The sequence below is a fragment of the Sminthopsis crassicaudata genome, chromosome 3 (genome assembly GCF_048593235.1).
Source record: "Sminthopsis crassicaudata isolate SCR6 chromosome 3, ASM4859323v1, whole genome shotgun sequence".
Taxonomy (NCBI): Eukaryota; Metazoa; Chordata; class Mammalia; order Dasyuromorphia; family Dasyuridae; genus Sminthopsis; species Sminthopsis crassicaudata.
The window spans coordinates 320,248,740-320,268,077 of record NC_133619.1 but is presented as its reverse complement, the minus strand read 5'-3'; the positions used below and the strand labels follow the sequence as shown (position 1 = coordinate 320,268,077).

General features: G+C 37.6%; 1 protein-coding gene and 1 long non-coding RNA gene across 50 annotated transcripts in view; one reads left to right on the top strand and one right to left on the bottom strand.

Annotated features, from left to right (window-relative positions):
• ZBTB20 (zinc finger and BTB domain containing 20) overlaps window positions 1–19,338 on the top strand; it is a 1,031,727-nt gene that overhangs the window by 991,322 nt on the left and 21,067 nt on the right. For all 49 annotated transcript variants that reach the window (XM_074301247.1, XM_074301259.1, XM_074301282.1 and 46 more), the window contains one exon: window positions 3,994–5,604. In XM_074301247.1, coding sequence (XP_074157348.1) covers window positions 4,014–5,604 — 1,591 coding nt within the window. In that variant the 5' untranslated portion in view covers window positions 3,994–4,013. The remainder of the gene's footprint in view (window positions 1–3,993; window positions 5,605–19,338) is intronic.
• On the bottom strand, window positions 687–9,398 carry LOC141561529 (uncharacterized). Its single transcript, XR_012488077.1, has 3 exons — window positions 9,329–9,398; window positions 1,166–1,278; window positions 687–760 (listed from the first exon to the last, which is right to left on the bottom strand). It is a non-coding gene; the product is annotated as an uncharacterized LOC141561529 (long non-coding RNA).

Here is a 19,338-nt window from a genome sequence, read left to right as displayed (position 1 = left end):
GCATGAGATGGTGCTAAATGATGGTGCATGTTTCTCCAGTGTTATTTCTACTAAAAATTGGCAAAAAAGGTGATCCACTCCTTATCACTAGTTCTGTTGGGGGAGGGGGTTCCCCTTAAAAGCAACAGGTATTGAAGTTTTCTACCTAAGAGTAATGGCAAGTTGATCATTTTTCTGATTTAGGTCTTTCTATGTTTTAAAATAAAGATAGTAACAACTGAGCTTACCTGACCTCCAAATTCTTAACTCTAGTTTGGCATGGCATTTCACTAACTTTTCCATTTGATCATAGAATTGGTTTGTGTCTGGCTATACCAAGGTACCAGGTTATCTGATAAAAGTAATGTTCCAGCTAACTTTCTGGAGGTCCTCCAAATGGGCCTTGGTTTCAACAGAATAATCACCACAAGAATAGTCAGGAATAAAGTCCAAAGTCTTTATTATCTCCTTCTCCTGGAGCCGGGCTAGCTTTCTAGGGGACCTTCAGATGGGCCTTGGTCTTAGTGGAGGAATGCAGGAGGCAGGAGAGCCACCAGAATTGTGGGAGATAGATGGTCTCTCTTCCAGTCCTTGTTGGCTTTTATATACCTTACTGCAATTACATCATTGCAATCATACTGATTATGTGTGCACTTAGAGAACCATTACATCACCATGTTAAGTACTAAGTATACATACCATTGTGTTATCTGTTCTTCTGAGTTAACACCTTGTTTCAAATATACTTCTTCAGAGTTCTGGCCCTCTACAATTTCCTGATCTGAGAGCCAGAAGACATGAATTCAAGTCACAATACCAGAATTTACAAGCTGTGTGATTTTAAGAAAATCACTTACACTTCTTCAATCTCTTGTCCTTCCCCAATCTCTCTTTGTAAATTGGAGAATATTTGAGGGAAATAAGGTCACACAATAAGTAGATAAAGCATCTGGCCTGGAATCAGGAGGATCTGAGTTCAAATCCAGTCTTAGACACTTAACAGTAGATATGTGACCCTAGACAAGTCATTTAACCCTCATTTGTCTCAAAGCCACCTCCCATCCAAAAAGAAAAAAAAAAAAAATCTAGTCTCAAGACACTTACTCTGTTGACTCTGAGCAAGTCACTTAACCTTTGTCTACCTTGGCTTCCTTACCTGTCAAATAGTGTTCATAATAGCACATACCTTACAAGTTGATGGGAGGATCAAATGAAATTATTTTTCAAGTACTTGACGTAATAATGCTTGGCACATAAATGTATGTTCTCTTGTTTCCCAAATGCCAATACTCATATTATCTAGAATGATTGTGAAGAAAGCATGTTGTAAATGCTCAGAACTGAGTAATTAGCAATAGCTAACTGTTTAGTCAAGCAAGAAGCTGAAAGAATGCTGGTTCTAATTGTGAGACCTCAGATCTTACCTTTGATAAACTTAGTATCTGTTGAATGTTGGTGAGCCACTTAATTTCCCTTGTCCTTTATGTCCTAATATGAAGAGATTGAACTGAATTGTTTGTGAAGTCTGTTTAAGCTCTAGATCCCTAATTCTTTGTAATTTTCCCAAAATTGACCAATTGTTTGGCTAACTTGTGAGAATAGAAATCCACTTGTTTGGGAGCTGGAGGAGGTATCACATTTCAGAGTATTATTGAAATAACATATTAAACATTCATTTCCTCATTCTTTTCCATTCCAGTTAACTCCTCAAATCATATTAACTTCGTATTGACATGTCACTGAATGATAATACCTTCAAGATTCTGAACTTTGAAATTCCACTCTGCCATCTTTCCCTCTCTCCTACACAACAACTTCTAGTCTCTAGACCATTGATATTTCCCCATTCTATCTCCTCTTTTATGGTCTGCTAGCTTCTATACTAAACCTTCAATCCATGGTCCTCTTCATAAATCTTTCACAAGCTACTACTTCAGAAACACATACACATACACACACAAACACACAAACTCTGGCCTTTTACTACTCCAAAATTATTAATTCGTATTGCTAAGTAACCTCAGCAATGTGACTGATTTTTAGACAGATTTGTTGTAAAAGAAGCAATAGTACCTTGGGGATTCTGGAAAGGCTTCATGGAAATGGAATACTAAATTGAGCTTTGAAGCAAAGTAAAGTTCTTAAGAGGTCAAGATAAAGAAAGATTATATTCCAAGAGAGGAATAATGTTTAATAAGGAGATAGGTGATGAAGGCCTTTAAATTCCAGACTGAGGAATTTGTGTTTCATCCTAGAAGTAACAAAGAGCCATTGGAATGTGTTGATCAAGGAGGGATATGTTAAGGCCTGTGCATTAGGAAAATCATTTTGACAGTTTCATGGCATATATGGATGACTTCCATTCATGTTTCTGATCAATGTAATAATACTTTCATAAGTTGCTACCATTTTGCCTTCTCAAAACAATGGCTGAATCAAATAAAGGGATGAAAGAGATAATAATCTTGTGTATAAATTATATGTGCTGTCTTCTATAAATAAAACAAGTTTCTCTAAGATCACTAGTTATGTTTCCAGCCTCTCTCCACTGCCATCATCCAGAGGTGAACAACATGTGAAACAGTGTGGTTCAGGCCTTCATCATCTCTTACCTATACCCTTACAATAGCCTCCTACTTTATTTCCCTGCCTCAAGTTTCTCCCCACTCCAGTCTATTATCTATACAACTGTCAGAGTGGTTTTCCTAAAGCCAGTTCTGAACATGTCTCTCTCCCCTAACCCACACTCAGTAAACCTTCAGTGTCTCTCTATTGTTTTCTTAGATAAAATACAAAATTTACTGCACAGCATTTAAAACCTATTCTTACATCTCTAGTTATAGTCCAAATACTCCACTTCTCACACACTACGGTGCAGCCAGCCACACCAGCCTACTTGCTGCTTCTCACACATGATGCTCATCTCCCTTCTCATTCTGGTTCTGGCTGCCGTTGGAATGTTATGGAACACATGCAGCCCACGGGCCACTTGTTTGACACCTCTGTGATAAACAATTAATAAGTGGTTTTTCATTGTCACCATTAGCATAATTGTAGTGAAAAAATCACTTCCTAGGGTCAGGATTACTCTTTTGGAACCTTTCAGGCACCTATTTCCCATTAGGCTTCAGAGAATTTAAACTACTTCCTGCACACTCACTGTGAACAACCATGTGTAAGGTATCAGAGGCCATATGTGGATATAGAGTAGAGACAGAGGAATGGCACTTTCTGAGTTGATTGAAGTGGGCATGCATTCTATAGGTTATTCCTCAATTGAGAAACATTTCGTTAACCTATTGATGAATTTCATTTTCTCAGGGATTTTGCATAAATAGTGGGGAATGATTTGTTCATTTAATTCAGTGAATGCATGAGATATTTCAGAGTTTTTTAGCTATTGGATTCATTTTTGTCTATGAGTAAAATAAAGAGATAGGGAACCTTTTGTCAATTCAGTGGAACATAGGGATTTAACCAAGTTCAGCTGCTAACTGACTCTAGAGGCTTCAGGATTAGATTGAAAATTTAATAGTTAAAAGTTTGCTTTTTGCATCTCTTGAGTGAGAGTTGAATAAGTTTAATTTTAAGTATGCTAACTAACATACCTAGTTGTACTTCAGTTAGTATCTTTCTTTCAAAAGTTTTAGGCTTTTGACTGCCTCCTGCCGGGAACCAGACCCTCATAAAGAATATAAACATGAAGGAGGGGTGCATGAGAACTATAGCTATTATGACAGAATATGGACTCTGCATCCAAAATAACTGTGGGCCTGGTTATTCCAGAAGTCTAGACAACATTCAAGCTCTTGACATTAGAGGTTACCTTTCTTGTGCTCTCTATAGTCTGAGAAAGCCTATCTGGGACATTGCTTCTTTGTATCACCAATTAAGCCACTTGACACAGCTGGGGATGGATTAGACATTACCCCAAATCTAGAGGCTGAACAAAAAACAGAGATCCAAGCTAAATCTAATAAATGTCTTTATCATGTTTGTTTTGCTGTGCTGTAGGTGACATCAGTTGCAAGGGGATGACCGAGCGCATTCACAGCATCAATCTTCACAACTTCAGCAATTCCGTGCTCGAAACCCTCAACGAGCAGCGCAACCGTGGCCACTTCTGTGACGTGACGGTCCGTATCCACGGGAGCATGCTGCGTGCCCACCGTTGTGTGCTGGCCGCTGGCAGCCCCTTCTTCCAGGATAAGCTGTTGCTGGGCTATAGTGACATTGAGATCCCCTCAGTGGTATCAGTCCAGTCTGTTCAAAAACTCATTGATTTCATGTACAGCGGGGTTCTACGGGTCTCCCAGTCAGAAGCCCTGCAGATCCTTACAGCCGCCAGCATCCTCCAGATCAAGACCGTGATCGATGAGTGCACACGGATTGTTTCACAAAACGTTGGTGATGTCTATCCGGTGATTCAGGACTCTGGCCAGGAGACACCCAGGGGGACCCCTGAGTCAGGCACCTCGGGGCAAAGCAGTGACACAGAATCTGGCTATATACAGAGTCATTCCCAGCACAGCGTAGACAGGATCTACTCAGCCCTCTATGCATGCTCCATGCAGAATGGTAGTGGGGAGCGCTCCTTCTACAGTGGAGCTGTGGTTAGCCATCATGAGACAGCCCTGGGGTTGCCCAGAGATCACCACATGGAAGACCCCAGCTGGATCACTCGGATTCACGAACGCTCCCAACAGATGGAGCGGTATCTTTCCACCACTCCAGAGACCACCCATTGCCGGAAGCAACCACGCCCTGTCCGAATCCAGACCCTGGTGGGGAACATCCACATTAAGCAAGAGATGGAGGATGACTATGACTACTATGGCCAGCAGAGGGTGCAGATCCTGGAACGCAATGAGTCGGAGGAGTGCACAGAAGACACAGATCAGGCAGAAGGCACCGAAAGCGAGCCCAAGGGGGAGAGCTTTGACTCAGGGGTCAGCTCCTCCATTGGCACAGAACCGGACTCTGTCGAACAGCAATTTGTGACTGGGATTGGCCGAGAGGGTCAGCCAGAGCCTTCTCAGACCGAGCCAGCTGATCTCCCCACAGAAGGGGGCCAGCAGCCACCCCAGCCCCAGCAGCACCCAGATGCCAACTCCTCTTCCCCAGAGAGGAACAATGATGTGGAGATGGACAGTACCGTGCTCACAGTTAGCAACAGCACTGAGAAAGGAGTCCTGCAGCCTTCAGTTAACACATCAATTGCCCAACCATTGCCAAGTACCCAGCTCTATCTTCGCCAGACAGAAACCCTCACCAGCAACCTGAGGATGCCCCTGACCTTGACCAGCAACACACAGGTCATTGGCACAGCCGGCAACACTTACCTGCCAGCCCTCTTCACTACCCAGACCGCAGGCAGTGGCCCCAAGCCTTTCCTCTTCAGCCTGCCCCAGCCCTTAGCAGGCCAGCAGACCCAGTTTGTGACAGTGTCCCAGCCTGGCCTGTCAACTTTTACTGCCCAGCTGCCAGCCCCACAGCCCCTGGCCCCATCTGCAGGCCACAGCACAGCCAGTGGGCAGGGGGAAAAAAAGCCTTATGAGTGCACTCTCTGCAACAAGACTTTCACCGCCAAACAGAACTACGTTAAGCACATGTTCGTACACACAGGTGAGTGCCGGCCCTCCAGGGACTCACCCAGCTGAGGTGGCAGACAGACAAGGGAGGGGGAAGGTGAAGGTCTTAAAGGTGAAAGAACAGTCATTGTTCTGACCAGACCCAAATTATCCTCCCAAACCCTTGCCATTCTGGATCACCAATGCAGAGGACCTGATTATCTGTGTTGCTAATTGACTGGTCACTCTGACCTGGAAAGACAGAAATACAATTCATTTTTGAAGAAGCCTTTTAAGAAGAGGTAGGAATCATCAGACATAGTTGACCCTAAAATATATGTTGTGTTTCCTAGAATACAGAAGAATGATACTTTAATGTGCTTCTTCCTTAAGAGATTGTGACTTCAAAGTTAACTCTAATCATGTAGACATAGAGGTTACCCACTTATATGGTATGGCTTTAGAAAGGTGTCAGTTTTTACCTGTTTAGAAATATTTATCCCTAATGGTGACAATTGGTCATGAATTTCCTATATCAGTGTCAAGCTTTGGGATTGTCATTAACTCCACAAGATTCCTGTCAAAGTGCAAATATGGGAGATAACACTTTTGTGTCAATACAAGTGAACAAAAATTAATTTATATTAGCTAGCTATGATCTAGCAGGAGTCTAGGGGTAATCTTCAGCTGCAATTCAGGTAAGTTTTAAATGATGATGGTGGTTGATGGGGAAGAGTTATGAAGGGAGAGTTGAAGAAAATACTGGATCCAGGAGGCACTGTGAGGAGAAAGCAATAAAGTACTTTGGAAGAAGGTCCTAAATGTCAAAGTGAAAACTGAAATGAATGGAAGGTTCATAACTGAAGAATTGCACAATTTTGTCAGTAGTTAATCCTATGTTTTTGTTAATGTCTCCAAATAGATTTACATTTTTTAAAAAATAATTAAAGTAGAACATACAAGCACCAGCATTTAAGTATCCTTGAAGCCTTCAATGAGATTCACTTTTCCCTTTCCCAGCTAACTGTCCCCTAATCCTTAGCAGGCCAGTAATTCCAATTGGGGTCCTTGGAACTTGGGGATACATGAACTCTGGTTGTAACCTGAACCTGACCCAGAAAAATATGCCTGTTCACTACCAGCTGTTACCACATAAGGCAATGCATGGTATAGTTGTTTTCTATGTCATGACATTATTTGGGAAAGAAAGAGTCTCTCTAACCCAATTTAGTTTCAAATGGAGCATTTTCACAGATACCCCCCTTTCTTACATTCTATATTAATTCTAAAGCACTTTTTCTGCTGGCCTAGAAAATCAAATTCATAATCTCTTGGGATCATATTTTCAACATAACCACTAAACCATCATCCATAAAATTCTACTACTGAAAACCTGCCTGTGGGTCTCTTTTCATATTTTTCCAATGCAGATTCTTTGGTTAACCTAAATAACTACATATATGCTCATGCGTAATCTAGAATTATTTTGCAAATTTTTAGGATAGATATAAAGGCTAGCAGTAAGTTAAACATCAAGCTTCAGATATTATGAAAGAAAGAAATTATGTTGTTCATATGAAGCTCTTTCTGTTGTACATGTAAGACTAGAACTCTCAAAATGTTTTCCATAAACATCTGTTGAATTGTAAAAGATCCTCCAGGTGGTCTTCATTGTGAACTTTTAAGGCCACATTTATTGAATAATAATTTATTATCTTCTTCCAAAGGAAAAAAAGGAATAGGAAGCAACAGTAGCACCCTGTATTCATTGTGAAATTCTTATACAGATTGAAATGGAATGGATATAAATAGCCTGTTAGCTCATTTGCCTTACTGGAAGAGAAGAAAGAAAGAAAAAAGTAAGGAAGAAAAGAAGGAAGGAAGGAAGGAAGGAAGGAAGGAAGGAAGGAAGGAAGGAAGGAAGGAAGGAAGGAAGGAAGGAAGGAAGGAAGGAAGGAAGGAAGGAAGGAAGGAAGGAAGGAAGGAAGGAAGGAAGGAAGGAAGGAAGGAAGGAAGGAAGGAAGGAAGGAAGGAAGGAAGGAAGGAAGGAAGGGAGGGAGGGAGGGAGGAAAGGAGGGAGGGAGGGAGGGAGGAAGGGAGGAAGGGAGGAAGGGAGGAAGGGAGGAAGGGGAAAAGGAAGGAAGAAAAAAGAGAAAAAGAAAACAGAAAGAAGTGGGAAGGAAAGAAGAAAGAAAGAGAGAGATAAAAAGAGAGAAAGATTCATTTAAATTTTCATAAGCCAAAACAGAAATGATGCATCTTGATCGTCCCACTTGTCTTGCCTCAACTGTAATGCACATTAGAGTTGTCTCTGTTCCCCAGTCAGTAAACATTTGTTTAATGCCTATTATGTGCCATGCATTGTGTTAAGTACTGGAGATACAAAGAAAAGTTAAAAATAAAAACAGTAGGTGCGTTACAAAAACTCAGAATATAATAGGAAGGAGTAGAGGGGATTGGGATCCCATCATTCTAAAGAAACCCAAGAGTGACAAAAAAACTAAGGCATCCAACATCTGCTATGAAAAGCTTTCCAAAAAGTAGTGAAGCTAATTCTGTGTGTGACTTGTAATGTGTCTTGTAATCTTTTTCATTACTTGATAGTCACATATATCACATATTATTATCTGATCATGGGTAATAAATTGCTTTTAATAAAAATAAGCTTAATTTATGATTTTCTTTTTGATGACAAATGATTTATAAACTTTGTCATTTGATTATAACAACCACTCTCTAAAGTAGATACCAGCATTATTAACATCCCCATCTTCCAGATGAGGAAACTAAATGGTCAGAGAAATTTAGTGATGTGCTCAAGATCATCTATTTGGCAACCTGGACTCATGATTCCAGTTATAGAGCTCATTTCATGAGACCGTGCTGCCTTTTCAGTGATTAAAAATTGTATAACAATGAGATCCAGTGCTATCTTTAAGCAGAGATGTGACAGATATCCTGAAATACTGCAAAACTGTAAATCCAAAAGCTTTGATTTGTCATCTAATAAAAATCATTGGTGGCTCTTACATAGAGAACTTACACATCTCTCAAAAAGAAAAGCTTAGCTCACATGGGAAATATATCCTAGCAATTCAAGCTCTAAACTTCGAAGTCAAAGAAAATGCTTATTTAAAAACACACTCTATACACATTTTCTTTGTTCTAGCTCTTCTTTGTAAATAAGCTTTTGACATCTCTTTTCTTTCTCCAGCTCTTTGTCAGATATAGTGAGTTGGTCAGGGATAGGAATAGAAAGTGGGAGACAGGGAAGAAACCAGCATTTATTAAGTGCCTACTATATGCCCAGGTACTATGCTAAAGTTCTTTACAAATATTGTCTCAAATTGAATCAAATACCTCACAACAATTCTGGGAGGTAGGTTATTGTTATCCCCATTTTTATTGTTTCCATTATTATTATTATGATCTCCATTTTTCGTTAAGGATCTAAGGCAGTCAGAAGCTGTGACTTGCCCAGTGACACACAGTTGGTATGTGTCTTAGAATGGATTTGAACTCAGGTCTTTGTGACTTCAGGTGCAGCACTCTAGCCCCTGAATCACCTAGAAGTTGCATGATATCCATACATTTGTGAATTATTAGAGCTGAAATAGAACTTGGGGATCACCTGTTTTTATCTTCTTTTTACGGATGAGGAAATGGGGCCTGAAATTGTTACATGGCTTTCCCAACCAAAGTCACAGAGAATTTAATGAAGTCCAAAATAATGAGGTTTTACCATAGAATTAAAATAAAATTTTAAATGACATACTCACCATGCCGCTGCTGATGATAACATTGTATATCTTTTCTTCTATTCTTTCTGGAGTTTCTTGGTTCCTCAAGGCTCACAATTACATGACACAATTGAAATACCTAGAAAGCATCTACAGTGGTGAAAAATCTCTGGACTTTGTGACTGATTATATTAGTTTTTCAGATTTGCCTGAGCTTCCTTTATAACCAAGAATTTTTTTCCTCCTTTTAATATATTTTAATGTTTATTTGGATATCTTCCTAGAAATGAAAGAAAAGAAAAGAAAAGAAAATTCTTTACCTAGCCACACTCCATCCATTAGCAAACCATAGTAGGAATCTATTTACTCCCTAGGTCATTTCTCAAGCTCACTCTCATTTGGCCTGAAAAACCAAGAGTGTAAATAAATCAGAATCACAAGAAGTTGTTTGGAGATAAGAGATTTAGACAAGAATCAAAAATAACACAAACTATCCTGTCATTCCAACACATTAGGATGACCCAATTTATTTTTTCTTAATTGGTATCACCACTAAAAGAAGAACAGTATATAAACAATGGGGAAAGAAAATAGAGCATCTTTTTTCTTCCCAAAGACAATTAATTAATGTACTACCTTCTTGAGGATATCTTTCCTTTCTTGTCTTCTACCATACTTCTTCACTTCCTATCACTCCAGCCACTTCTGGAAAGGGTTAAAATCTCAATATTTGCTGTACTTTAGCTTGCTAGTCCATATCCAATAGGGGCCAAAGGAGGAATAGCAATTACTCTAAGAAAAAAAAAAAAACTATCTTTTTCTTCTGCCACTGTTATCACCATAGCCCTTGAAGTCATACATCCCCAACTGGATCTAAAAAAAAAAAAAAAAATAGAAGGAATATTGGTGTTGATAGAAACAAACTTTCCAGATATTTTACAAGAATGTCAGAGGTACTTGAGTATATGCTACTATAAGCACAGCTTTTTAAGGCACTGTCGCAACTAAACCAACAAAAGAGGAAATTGGCATCAAAAAAGCATATAAAAACATAGTCACATAAATCAAAGTCAAGAATCACAGAATTTTAAGAGTTGTAAGGGTCCCCAGTTACCATTAAGTCCAATCTATCTGAAAAAAAAATTCTTTTATCACATGCTTAAGTAATCATTTTGCCTTACCTTAAAAGCTTCCATTGAGGAGAACCAACTAATTGTGAGAAAGCATTTTCATACAGAATCATTCTAATTGTAAGGTTTAATGTTAAGGAAATGCTTAATCCTTCTAATATAATGTGTATGGCAAATCCTGAATCTTCTCTCAATTTGGCAAAGGCTCTATAGTCAATATTTTCTTTTGACTGACCATCTGGTTCTGCTAAATTTGATTACTTTGGATGATACATTTGTCCCATTCATTTTCCTCTGGGAATGTGGGTTTACCTCCTCTCCAGGAGAGTTCAGGACGTGATAACTATCACCTTAGAACACATAATTCTCATTTGGATACATACCTTTTCAAGCCACCCTCATATATATGTCATATGGGCAAGCCAGAGGGAAGAACTGGTTCCCATCTAATCTCAGTTTTTTAAAGTGGTAGCTACACAAATGCATGCACCTCTTCAATAAAGAATCTCCAAGAGTTGGTGTCCAATGTTGTCATTTAACTAAAATGTATTTATCACCCTTTCTTGTGTGATAGCTAGCTTGACTGTCCCCTTTACATTATTTTAGTCTCAAAAACCCAGAAAGAAGACTAGGTTGGAACTAGAGAGATCAGCTAGTTAGTTCAGTGAAAGGCCTGGAGCCAGTCAGATTGATTTTTGTGAATTCAAATCCGTCTGAGACCTTTTATTTCTGTGACGCAGAATAAGTTACTTAACCCCATTTGCTGCAGTTTCCTTATTTGTAAAATAAACTGGAGAAGGAAATGACAAATCATTCTAATATCTTTACCAAGAAAACCCCAAAAGCACTCAAAAAGAGTTGGGCATGACTGAAAATGACTAAACAACAAAAAGAAGAAAAATCAGAGTGGGTCCAACAGTCAAAATTCACCTTTGACTTTTGGTCAGGACCCTAAATGCAGTGCAGATTATTTTTTAATTGTTACAATGATTTGTAGCTTTATAAAAATGGTACATTCACCGAGAGACATTGTCATGAGACCTAATCCTTGTGTGTTGGACTAGACCACTTACACAGTAGTGCCAAGTGGGATCTCCAATGGTAATTTTTTTTTTCCTGCCCCATTTATACCAAATCTAAATAAGGTTGCCAATTTTAAAAGAAGAAAATTGGGTCATTGAAGTGTTTATTTTTAATATTCAGAAAAAAAACAAAATAGAATCAGAACGAAAAGCCAGAAAGAATCACAGAGAAGCAGGACAATTTTGTATAGAATTTATTATTTTTTTAAAAAAACAAACAAACACTGTATAACAGATATTTATAACTTATACTCAGGCCTCATTCAGTTTTACTATATTTATGAAAATTTTAGTTTTATTTAGTATTCATTAAATCTAGAACTAAAAAATTAAAATTCCAAGATTAGAAAATTTTTTAAAATTCAGTCATCAATATTCTATGTTCAAATCTTGTTACAAGGCTTGTTAATTTTTTAGAAGATGTGGAACAAATTATTTATATCTATTTAATATTAGTATAATTCATAGAAAAGAGAATTTAATATAGACTAAGAAGGCTTGGATTCACATATTTACTTCGTTTGTTAATAACCTGTGTGAACTTGACAGGCCACAACCCCTCACTTATCCTGTGATCTCATCTATAACGATGAGGGGATCAAATTAGATGGTCTAAAAGTTCTAAGTCTATCATCTTATAAATGTGGAATTATTTGGACAAGTCACTTTACAGATTGAGCATCCATTTCCCAAGACCCTTTCTAGTTCTAAGAACTTTGTAACATTCATATTGCTGCCTATATATACATGTGTGTGTGTGTGTGTATATAATATATATATATGTGTGTGTGTGTGTATATATATATATAGTTTTATATATGTACTCACATATATATATATATATATATGTGTGTGTGTAGTTTTGTATATGTACTCACATATTATATATATTTGGAGAGAGAGAGAGAGAGAGAGAATGAGAGAGTGCTTATGTCTTGTACTAAATTTTAAGTTTCCTGAGGGAAAGAATTATGATTTATATGCCTTTGTATCTCTCCAAGTAGTTTACCCAGTCATTCCTTAAACATAGAAAGGACTCAATAAATATTTGTTGATAGGAAAGAAAAGAGGAAGGAGGGAAAGAGGGCCAAATGTTCCATTGATGCATTCATTCACTTCCAAAGAAGTGAGACATTTCCTCCCTCAGAGTCATATGTTCAGTGTAGGCTAGACTAACATATGCCTTGCATATTTGTATATACAAACATGCATAATTGTATATTCCAAGGAACTAAATATATTTTAAATACTTCATCTCATTAGCTCCTTACCTAGCTATGTAATTGGGAAATAACAAATAGTGGTAAGTGATAAATTGCTGTTCAAGATGGATATAACACTGCCATCAAATCTTTTCAGGTAAATCCTAGTAATAAGTATCAGTTTTTGGAAAAATTTAAATTTTAGTGAAGACCTAGGCTTCAAAATGCATGAATGCTATGAAATGTTGATATATTTAACAGTGAGATTTAAAGAAAGACATTATATGTAAATCTATTCTATTCACTATTCCTTTTATAGCTTCTACTTTTTTCATCTGGAGAGCATATTGCTACTACCTCTTTCTTCTTGAACAAAAGAGTGTCTTCATAATACATAGACTTTTTACTTTCCTTACAACCCATAACATCACTAGCCAGAGGTTGAGACACTCACTTATGAAAAGCCCCAATTCCATGTAGTAGAGAAAGACAATCATGAAAGCCTAAGATAATAGATTTAGAGCTGGAGGAACACATAGACCCTCTCTCATCCCACTTTCATGTTTTACAGATGAAGAAACCGAGGCTCAGAGAGCTTAAATGACTAGCTCAAAATCACCAAGGTGGGATTTGAATCTGGGTCCTCGGTTCCGAATCTAGCTCTCTTTCCACTTGACCAGATCTTAGAGAAGCATTTTCCTAATGTTCTTCCATTTCAGGGTAGAGCTCTCCTTCTTCACTTAGCTTATGCCTCTTGTCCATATTCTAAAACCCAAATTGCAAGCTAAAGCAAAGCTCATTTGGTTTTTGATGTTACTATAACTTCTTGTTGTGGAATCATGTACAATTCTTGAGTTGTGTGTGATTCTTCATGACCCTACTTGGTTTTTTCTTGGCAGAGATATTAGAGAGGTTTTGCCATTTGCTTCCCCAGCTCATTTTACAAATGAGGAAACTGAGGCAAACAGAGTCAAGTGCCTTGCTCAGAGTCACATATCTAGGAAGTGTCTGAGGCCAGATTTGAACTTAGGAAAATGAATCTTCCTAACTCTGGGCCTGGCATTGTCTCTACTGCAATACCTAGCCTGCACATTCCTGTGCTTACATAAGATTAAGTATCTACCATAAGAAGATACCAATCTAATTTTTGAAATTTGTTTCCCATAACAAATTTAAAAGAAATGAGAGAAAGGAAGTAGCAAAGACAACCAAGGGGGGAAAATATGGTAAGAAAAGCTGTGTCATAGTCAGAATTAGAGCTGACGGCAAAGATTTGAGCCTATTGGTTTGTTTTTCCTAAATCTATATCTCTTCCTAATGAGATCATAAAAGAGTAATGGATCATTCCAATTAAAAAAAGATATTTTTTTGCTACTGATAACTGTTATATTGGTTCTGAATACAGTTTGTATCCCTAAAATAAGATACTTTTTACAAGAAAATAATATGGCAGATATACACTGAAAAATAATAATTATAGTTTCACCCAAGGTTTATAAGTTATAAATGGGGGAGTGAAATAAAGGCTACATTAAGACCAAAAGAATATTATAAAACTATTAGAAACAAATCTTTTTTTTTCCATCTAATTAAGTGATCATTTTGCCTGTTAGTCCAAGAAGTTTTGATGGCTGAGCAATAAGTTCTATTAATAACTTCTTTGCTATTTTAATTCATTTGTAGCCTTATAATGTGCATACTGCCTCACCTGGGGAAGAGGATACCCCTTCCACACTTTCTGACTTCATGCCATTCTTTCTACTTCCCTCTGAAAATTTCCCAGAGAGCCTCTACCAAACATCCAAGAGGTATTTCCTCTCTTCTCTTATTATCTCAGGGGCAAGACTGTAGGAGTCAGACTTTCCAGATATCATTCTCACTGTCAGAACATCACAATAGTAGTAGTATAAATAAAACAGTGCTTTAAAGAGTTATGATTTCATCAGCATGGGTGCTGCTTCCATCGTGGAAGACTAGAACAGGGGTATCAAAATCACTGTGGCTAAAAAAAAAAAATCCATCTTTCTGTAGGGCTGGTGACTCCCTCAGGTACAATGCATTCACTTTATTACTAGATCCATACCCAAAAGCTCTCTGTCTTGGTAAAAACCTGATAGAGTTTACATTTTAATAGCCTTTAGAAACTCTGGGAAAACTCCATTCTACATTATGGAATCAGAGATGGGCTTTGATTGTGGAATAATAATACAATGATATCAATGATGGTGTCATTATGCTCTAAAAATCATTATAGTAAAAATGCTATATACCTTTTCATGAATATATCACATTTCTGGCAGGTAGATGGTGCTACTGGTAGAGTCAGGAAGACCTGAGTTCAGATTTCACCTCATACACTTAGTACCTGAGTTAAGTACTACTAGTACCTCAAACATGCTAATTAACCTTTGTTTCTTTTGTTTTTCTCAACTCTAAAAATGAAAATAATAATACATCCCACTTGCCAAGATTGTTGTGAGGATCAGAGGAGCTGAAATTTGTAAAGCACAGTGCCTAGCACACAGTAACTAGTGTTTGAAATATGCTTCATTCTTTCCATATAGTCACACTGTCAACTATTTGACTATTAAGTTTAGAACCAATCTAAAATATTAAAGGCAAATGGACTTTAAAGTTTATTTAATTCATTGTCCCTCTGATCCTCATGTTACAGTTGAAGAAATTGAAGTCCAGAGGAAGAACGTAGGAATTCTGTGCCCCCCACCTCCAAAAATTAATTAATTATAAAAATGTAAAGAGGAGAAGAGAGAGATTGACCTTCCTTTTGGAACTCTTGTATCCCCAAATCCCCAAGTCTTGTTATATAGCCTAATGTCACTTAGGAGGCATGTTTGGTGGTATATGTGGTGGTGAATCACCAAATAATATCTTGAATTTATGAAACACATTTTGCATACCAGTAGAAAGGGCAATGAAAGAGTGGCATGAAATTCAGAAATTGGGAAAGAAATCTGGTTTTTGCCTTGGTGCTATTATTAACTTATTTGGTGACTTTGTAAGAACTCCTCTTCCTGTCATTTGAATAGAGATAGCAGTGTCTGGAGCAGAGGTGTTAAACAGGCCACGATATTTCCTGAACCAGATTAAAATGTAATTGATAAATATTTAATAAATGAAATAAAATCATAGAAACAGAAAAATATTTAAAACTAAGTTGATATGAATTCAGCAGGGATTCTCATGTGTGAATTATTGGCCCCCATTTCTGTGAGTTTGATATCACTTCCTTTGAATTAGACCACTGGTGTAAAGAGTTGAGAAGTCAGGAAAGTTGGGTCTCAAGACTTATCTCTGACACATATTGGCCATGTATGTGATCCTTGGAAGCTATCCAACTTTTCAGGGTTTCCAAGCAGTTGCACAGAAAGTACTACTAGAAATTGAAAGAGTAAGGTCTTCACCAGGAACCATTAACACAGATAAAATCAAAGGTCTAGTGCCCCTACCTCATTCAAAAACAACAAACATGGCTCATTAGAAAAGGTTAATCTCAGTTAGATTTTTTGGGGGAAAAAATTCTTAAATTAAAGGTATTTTAGATTGTTGCTGAAGCTGTGAGTACTTTAAGCTAATGATGTTGATGATTAGCTTTCCTTTGTTTGAGGGACACAAAAATGACATACAAGAACAAACTAAGAGTCAGAAATAGGTTCAGGATAGAATACCATTGACAGAGGGGATTATCCTTACAATTACTTGCCTCTCAAATTTTAAGCACTTCATTAATGCAGACCATGATTGAAAGCCCATTAGTCTACCTGTACCCCTTTCCCTGTTGAATATCTCTAAGATAATAGACCCCTTTGGAGTTGGGAGGAGCCTTATAAAGTTCAGAGAAATAGGTCCACAGTCGGTGTTAAACATTTTTAGAGCTGCAGTCAAGTCATTAGCTACATTAAGATTATGAGCTCACACGAGGGCCTACCTCCTGCGCTACTGCCCAGACAGCCCTATAGACACTTTTCCTGACTCATTACATTCCCTGGCTGGCTTTCCCCTCCTTTTTTTCCCACCTGTCACCTCATTAAAACTTAGTCTATTTCCAGTCTCATCTAAGTTCTCTTATTACCTTGGTATGTAACAGGTTCCAGCTTCCTCTACAATACTCTACTAACCTCTTAATTGTCCCAGATTAACATAACAATCAGCCTTGGAGAGAAGGCCTGGAGATGGAAGGAGACTGTGGTAACTCCCAAACATTCTCTTAAACAATAAGGCAATGTTCCTTAAGGGGCTTGTAGGAAACTCTCCTGAAAGAAGTATTGCTTGTTGAGTCAGGAACACAGAACTCAGCTATTCATTCAGCATCTGAGTGTCATGATCATAAGTGACTGTGAAGTGTAGATTTAGCCTTTGGGAACCAATTGCAGAAACAGCTGAGCTAGGCAGTCTCCTCTTATGTGTGTGTATTTTAATGCAAAAGCGTCTCTTGTACTTCAGTCAAATGGCATGGTTTTCATAGCCTTCTCTCTAGCTGAATCACCATAGCTCCTTGTTCCAAGATAAGGAATTGAAAAGAGGCTATTTGGAGGGTAGGAAATCAAAAAGGCTGCAGGATAGTGGCTAAATTCATCACTCCCTCTCCTCCAACTGCCCATGCTCTAATTTGTTGTTGTTGTTGTTTGGACTTTCCATCTATAAGATTTAGATGCCATTCTGGCATTAAAGAAATTTCTAAAGCATATTATTTGCTATCTTGTATTATTCATGCTAATGTTCTTTTCCATTAGTATGTATAATTGAAAGTAAGCTATATCATGAACTCTCACTGTGTGTGCATGTGAATTATCTACTTTGTGGATTTTTTGAAGCAACCTTTTTAATCCCAGGTTGGCTTTCTTCTAAAACCCAACTCATTTATTGACTCTTTTCTTCCAACTAAGAAATGTAGAACAATACAAACGTAAGCCAAACATAATTTGTCTGCTATCCAAAAAAAAAAAAAAAATCACAAACATGAATGTCTTTTGCCTTTTGGATTACCCATATGTCTGCCTTCCTCCATCATGTCAAATATTTGATAGATGACTATTTTCAGAGTTTAGATAGTCAATTCTTTGAGCTTTCTCCCTACAGTAAGTTATGAGTATACCAAATGTATTGTGTAGTTCTTTATTACAAAGCCATCTTGCAATTTCTCCCCCTTTAAGAACTTATTCTACTCCATTGTCACATTTCTCTTATTACTTTGGACTGGTGTTTAAAAAAAAAAAAAAAAGATCCTCCTTCAGCCAAGTCCCTTATATCTGTTTCAGGTAAATTTTTTTGAGGGGTCCAGACCTGTGATTTTTTTTGGCCTAAGAAATGTCATGCAAATGGATACCTGAGACCACATTTGAACTCAGATCTTCCTTTCTCTAGGCCCAGGCCTGCACCACCCAGTTGCCCTTTGGTTGTCTCAGTAAAACCTCTGGAATAAAAGTAAAACTGTCCTTTTCAAAAACATCTTCCTAGATAGATAAGGATCAAATCTGCAGTATTCCTAACTATCTAGGCTAGTGATGGTGCTTATTCACAAAGCTGAAAAAGAACTAAGGTTAGTAGACCTTTTTAAGTTCTCAAACTCACTGAATTTTTTTTTAAGTCTTTTCGTAATCCTGTTTCATTATAGCTAGTACAGTTTAGACTCATAAACAGTTGGTAAAAGGAAAAAAAATTGTGGAATTAAAAGATGAGAGATGAAAACATTAAGCAGTAACTAAAGTTTTAAAAAAAATTAAAGGATATAATTATTTGAATGAGTTCCATTTCAAACAACCACTAAATATCTCAGAAAAGCTTAATTAACTTTTTCCTTAAAGAAATATTTTATCTTCAAGATCTTTCATTTTTACAAAGCATCCTCAAAATAGAGGAAACAATGAGTTCAGCCAGAGAACTTATTCATTAAGAGTGCCTAGTAATATAGACTGAATTTAAAAGCAAATGTCTTGCCTTTGCTATTTAGAATAGACGGTGGAATTTTCTTAATATAGATGTTAATGGAAGACTGAAATATTTAGAAGTGCTTTAATTTATAGACTAGAATAGCTACTGTGGATATGCTTCCTGAATAACTTTTATTGGGAAGTATTATGGATTTGATTTGTCTAGTCCCATCTAATAAACATTTAAGTGGTCAATATATGCCAGATCCTGGGCTAAGCACTGGAAGTTCAACTAATAAAAGCCCCCCCAAATCTTACATTTAAAAGAGGGAGACAACATACAAAAAGAGTCAGGAAGGGGTGCGGGGAGGTGGTGGAATAGAAAGAGGAAAGGGGGACACCCAGGGTATTTTGTTACATGGAGTTGAAACCAGGCAGAGCAGATAATGCAAAGTGGAATAAACTGAGTCCAATTTTTACCCTCATTACAAGTAGGTTTTCCAGCCCTCCAAATGAGGGAGGCCTTGTGACAAAAGCTTAAGTTAATAGTATGGTAGTGAATTTAAAAGTGATAAGCTTATCCTAGGAGAGGCTGTTTATTCCATAGAATTAAAAGCAACCAGGGCAGCAGATGCAAAATACAAGTCATTTAATGTGTCCCCTATCTAAAATAGAACTGAAAACCAAGAAGTAAACAATACACCACCCCCTCCCAAAAAGGGGGGGGCCTCCAACCATCCAAAATCC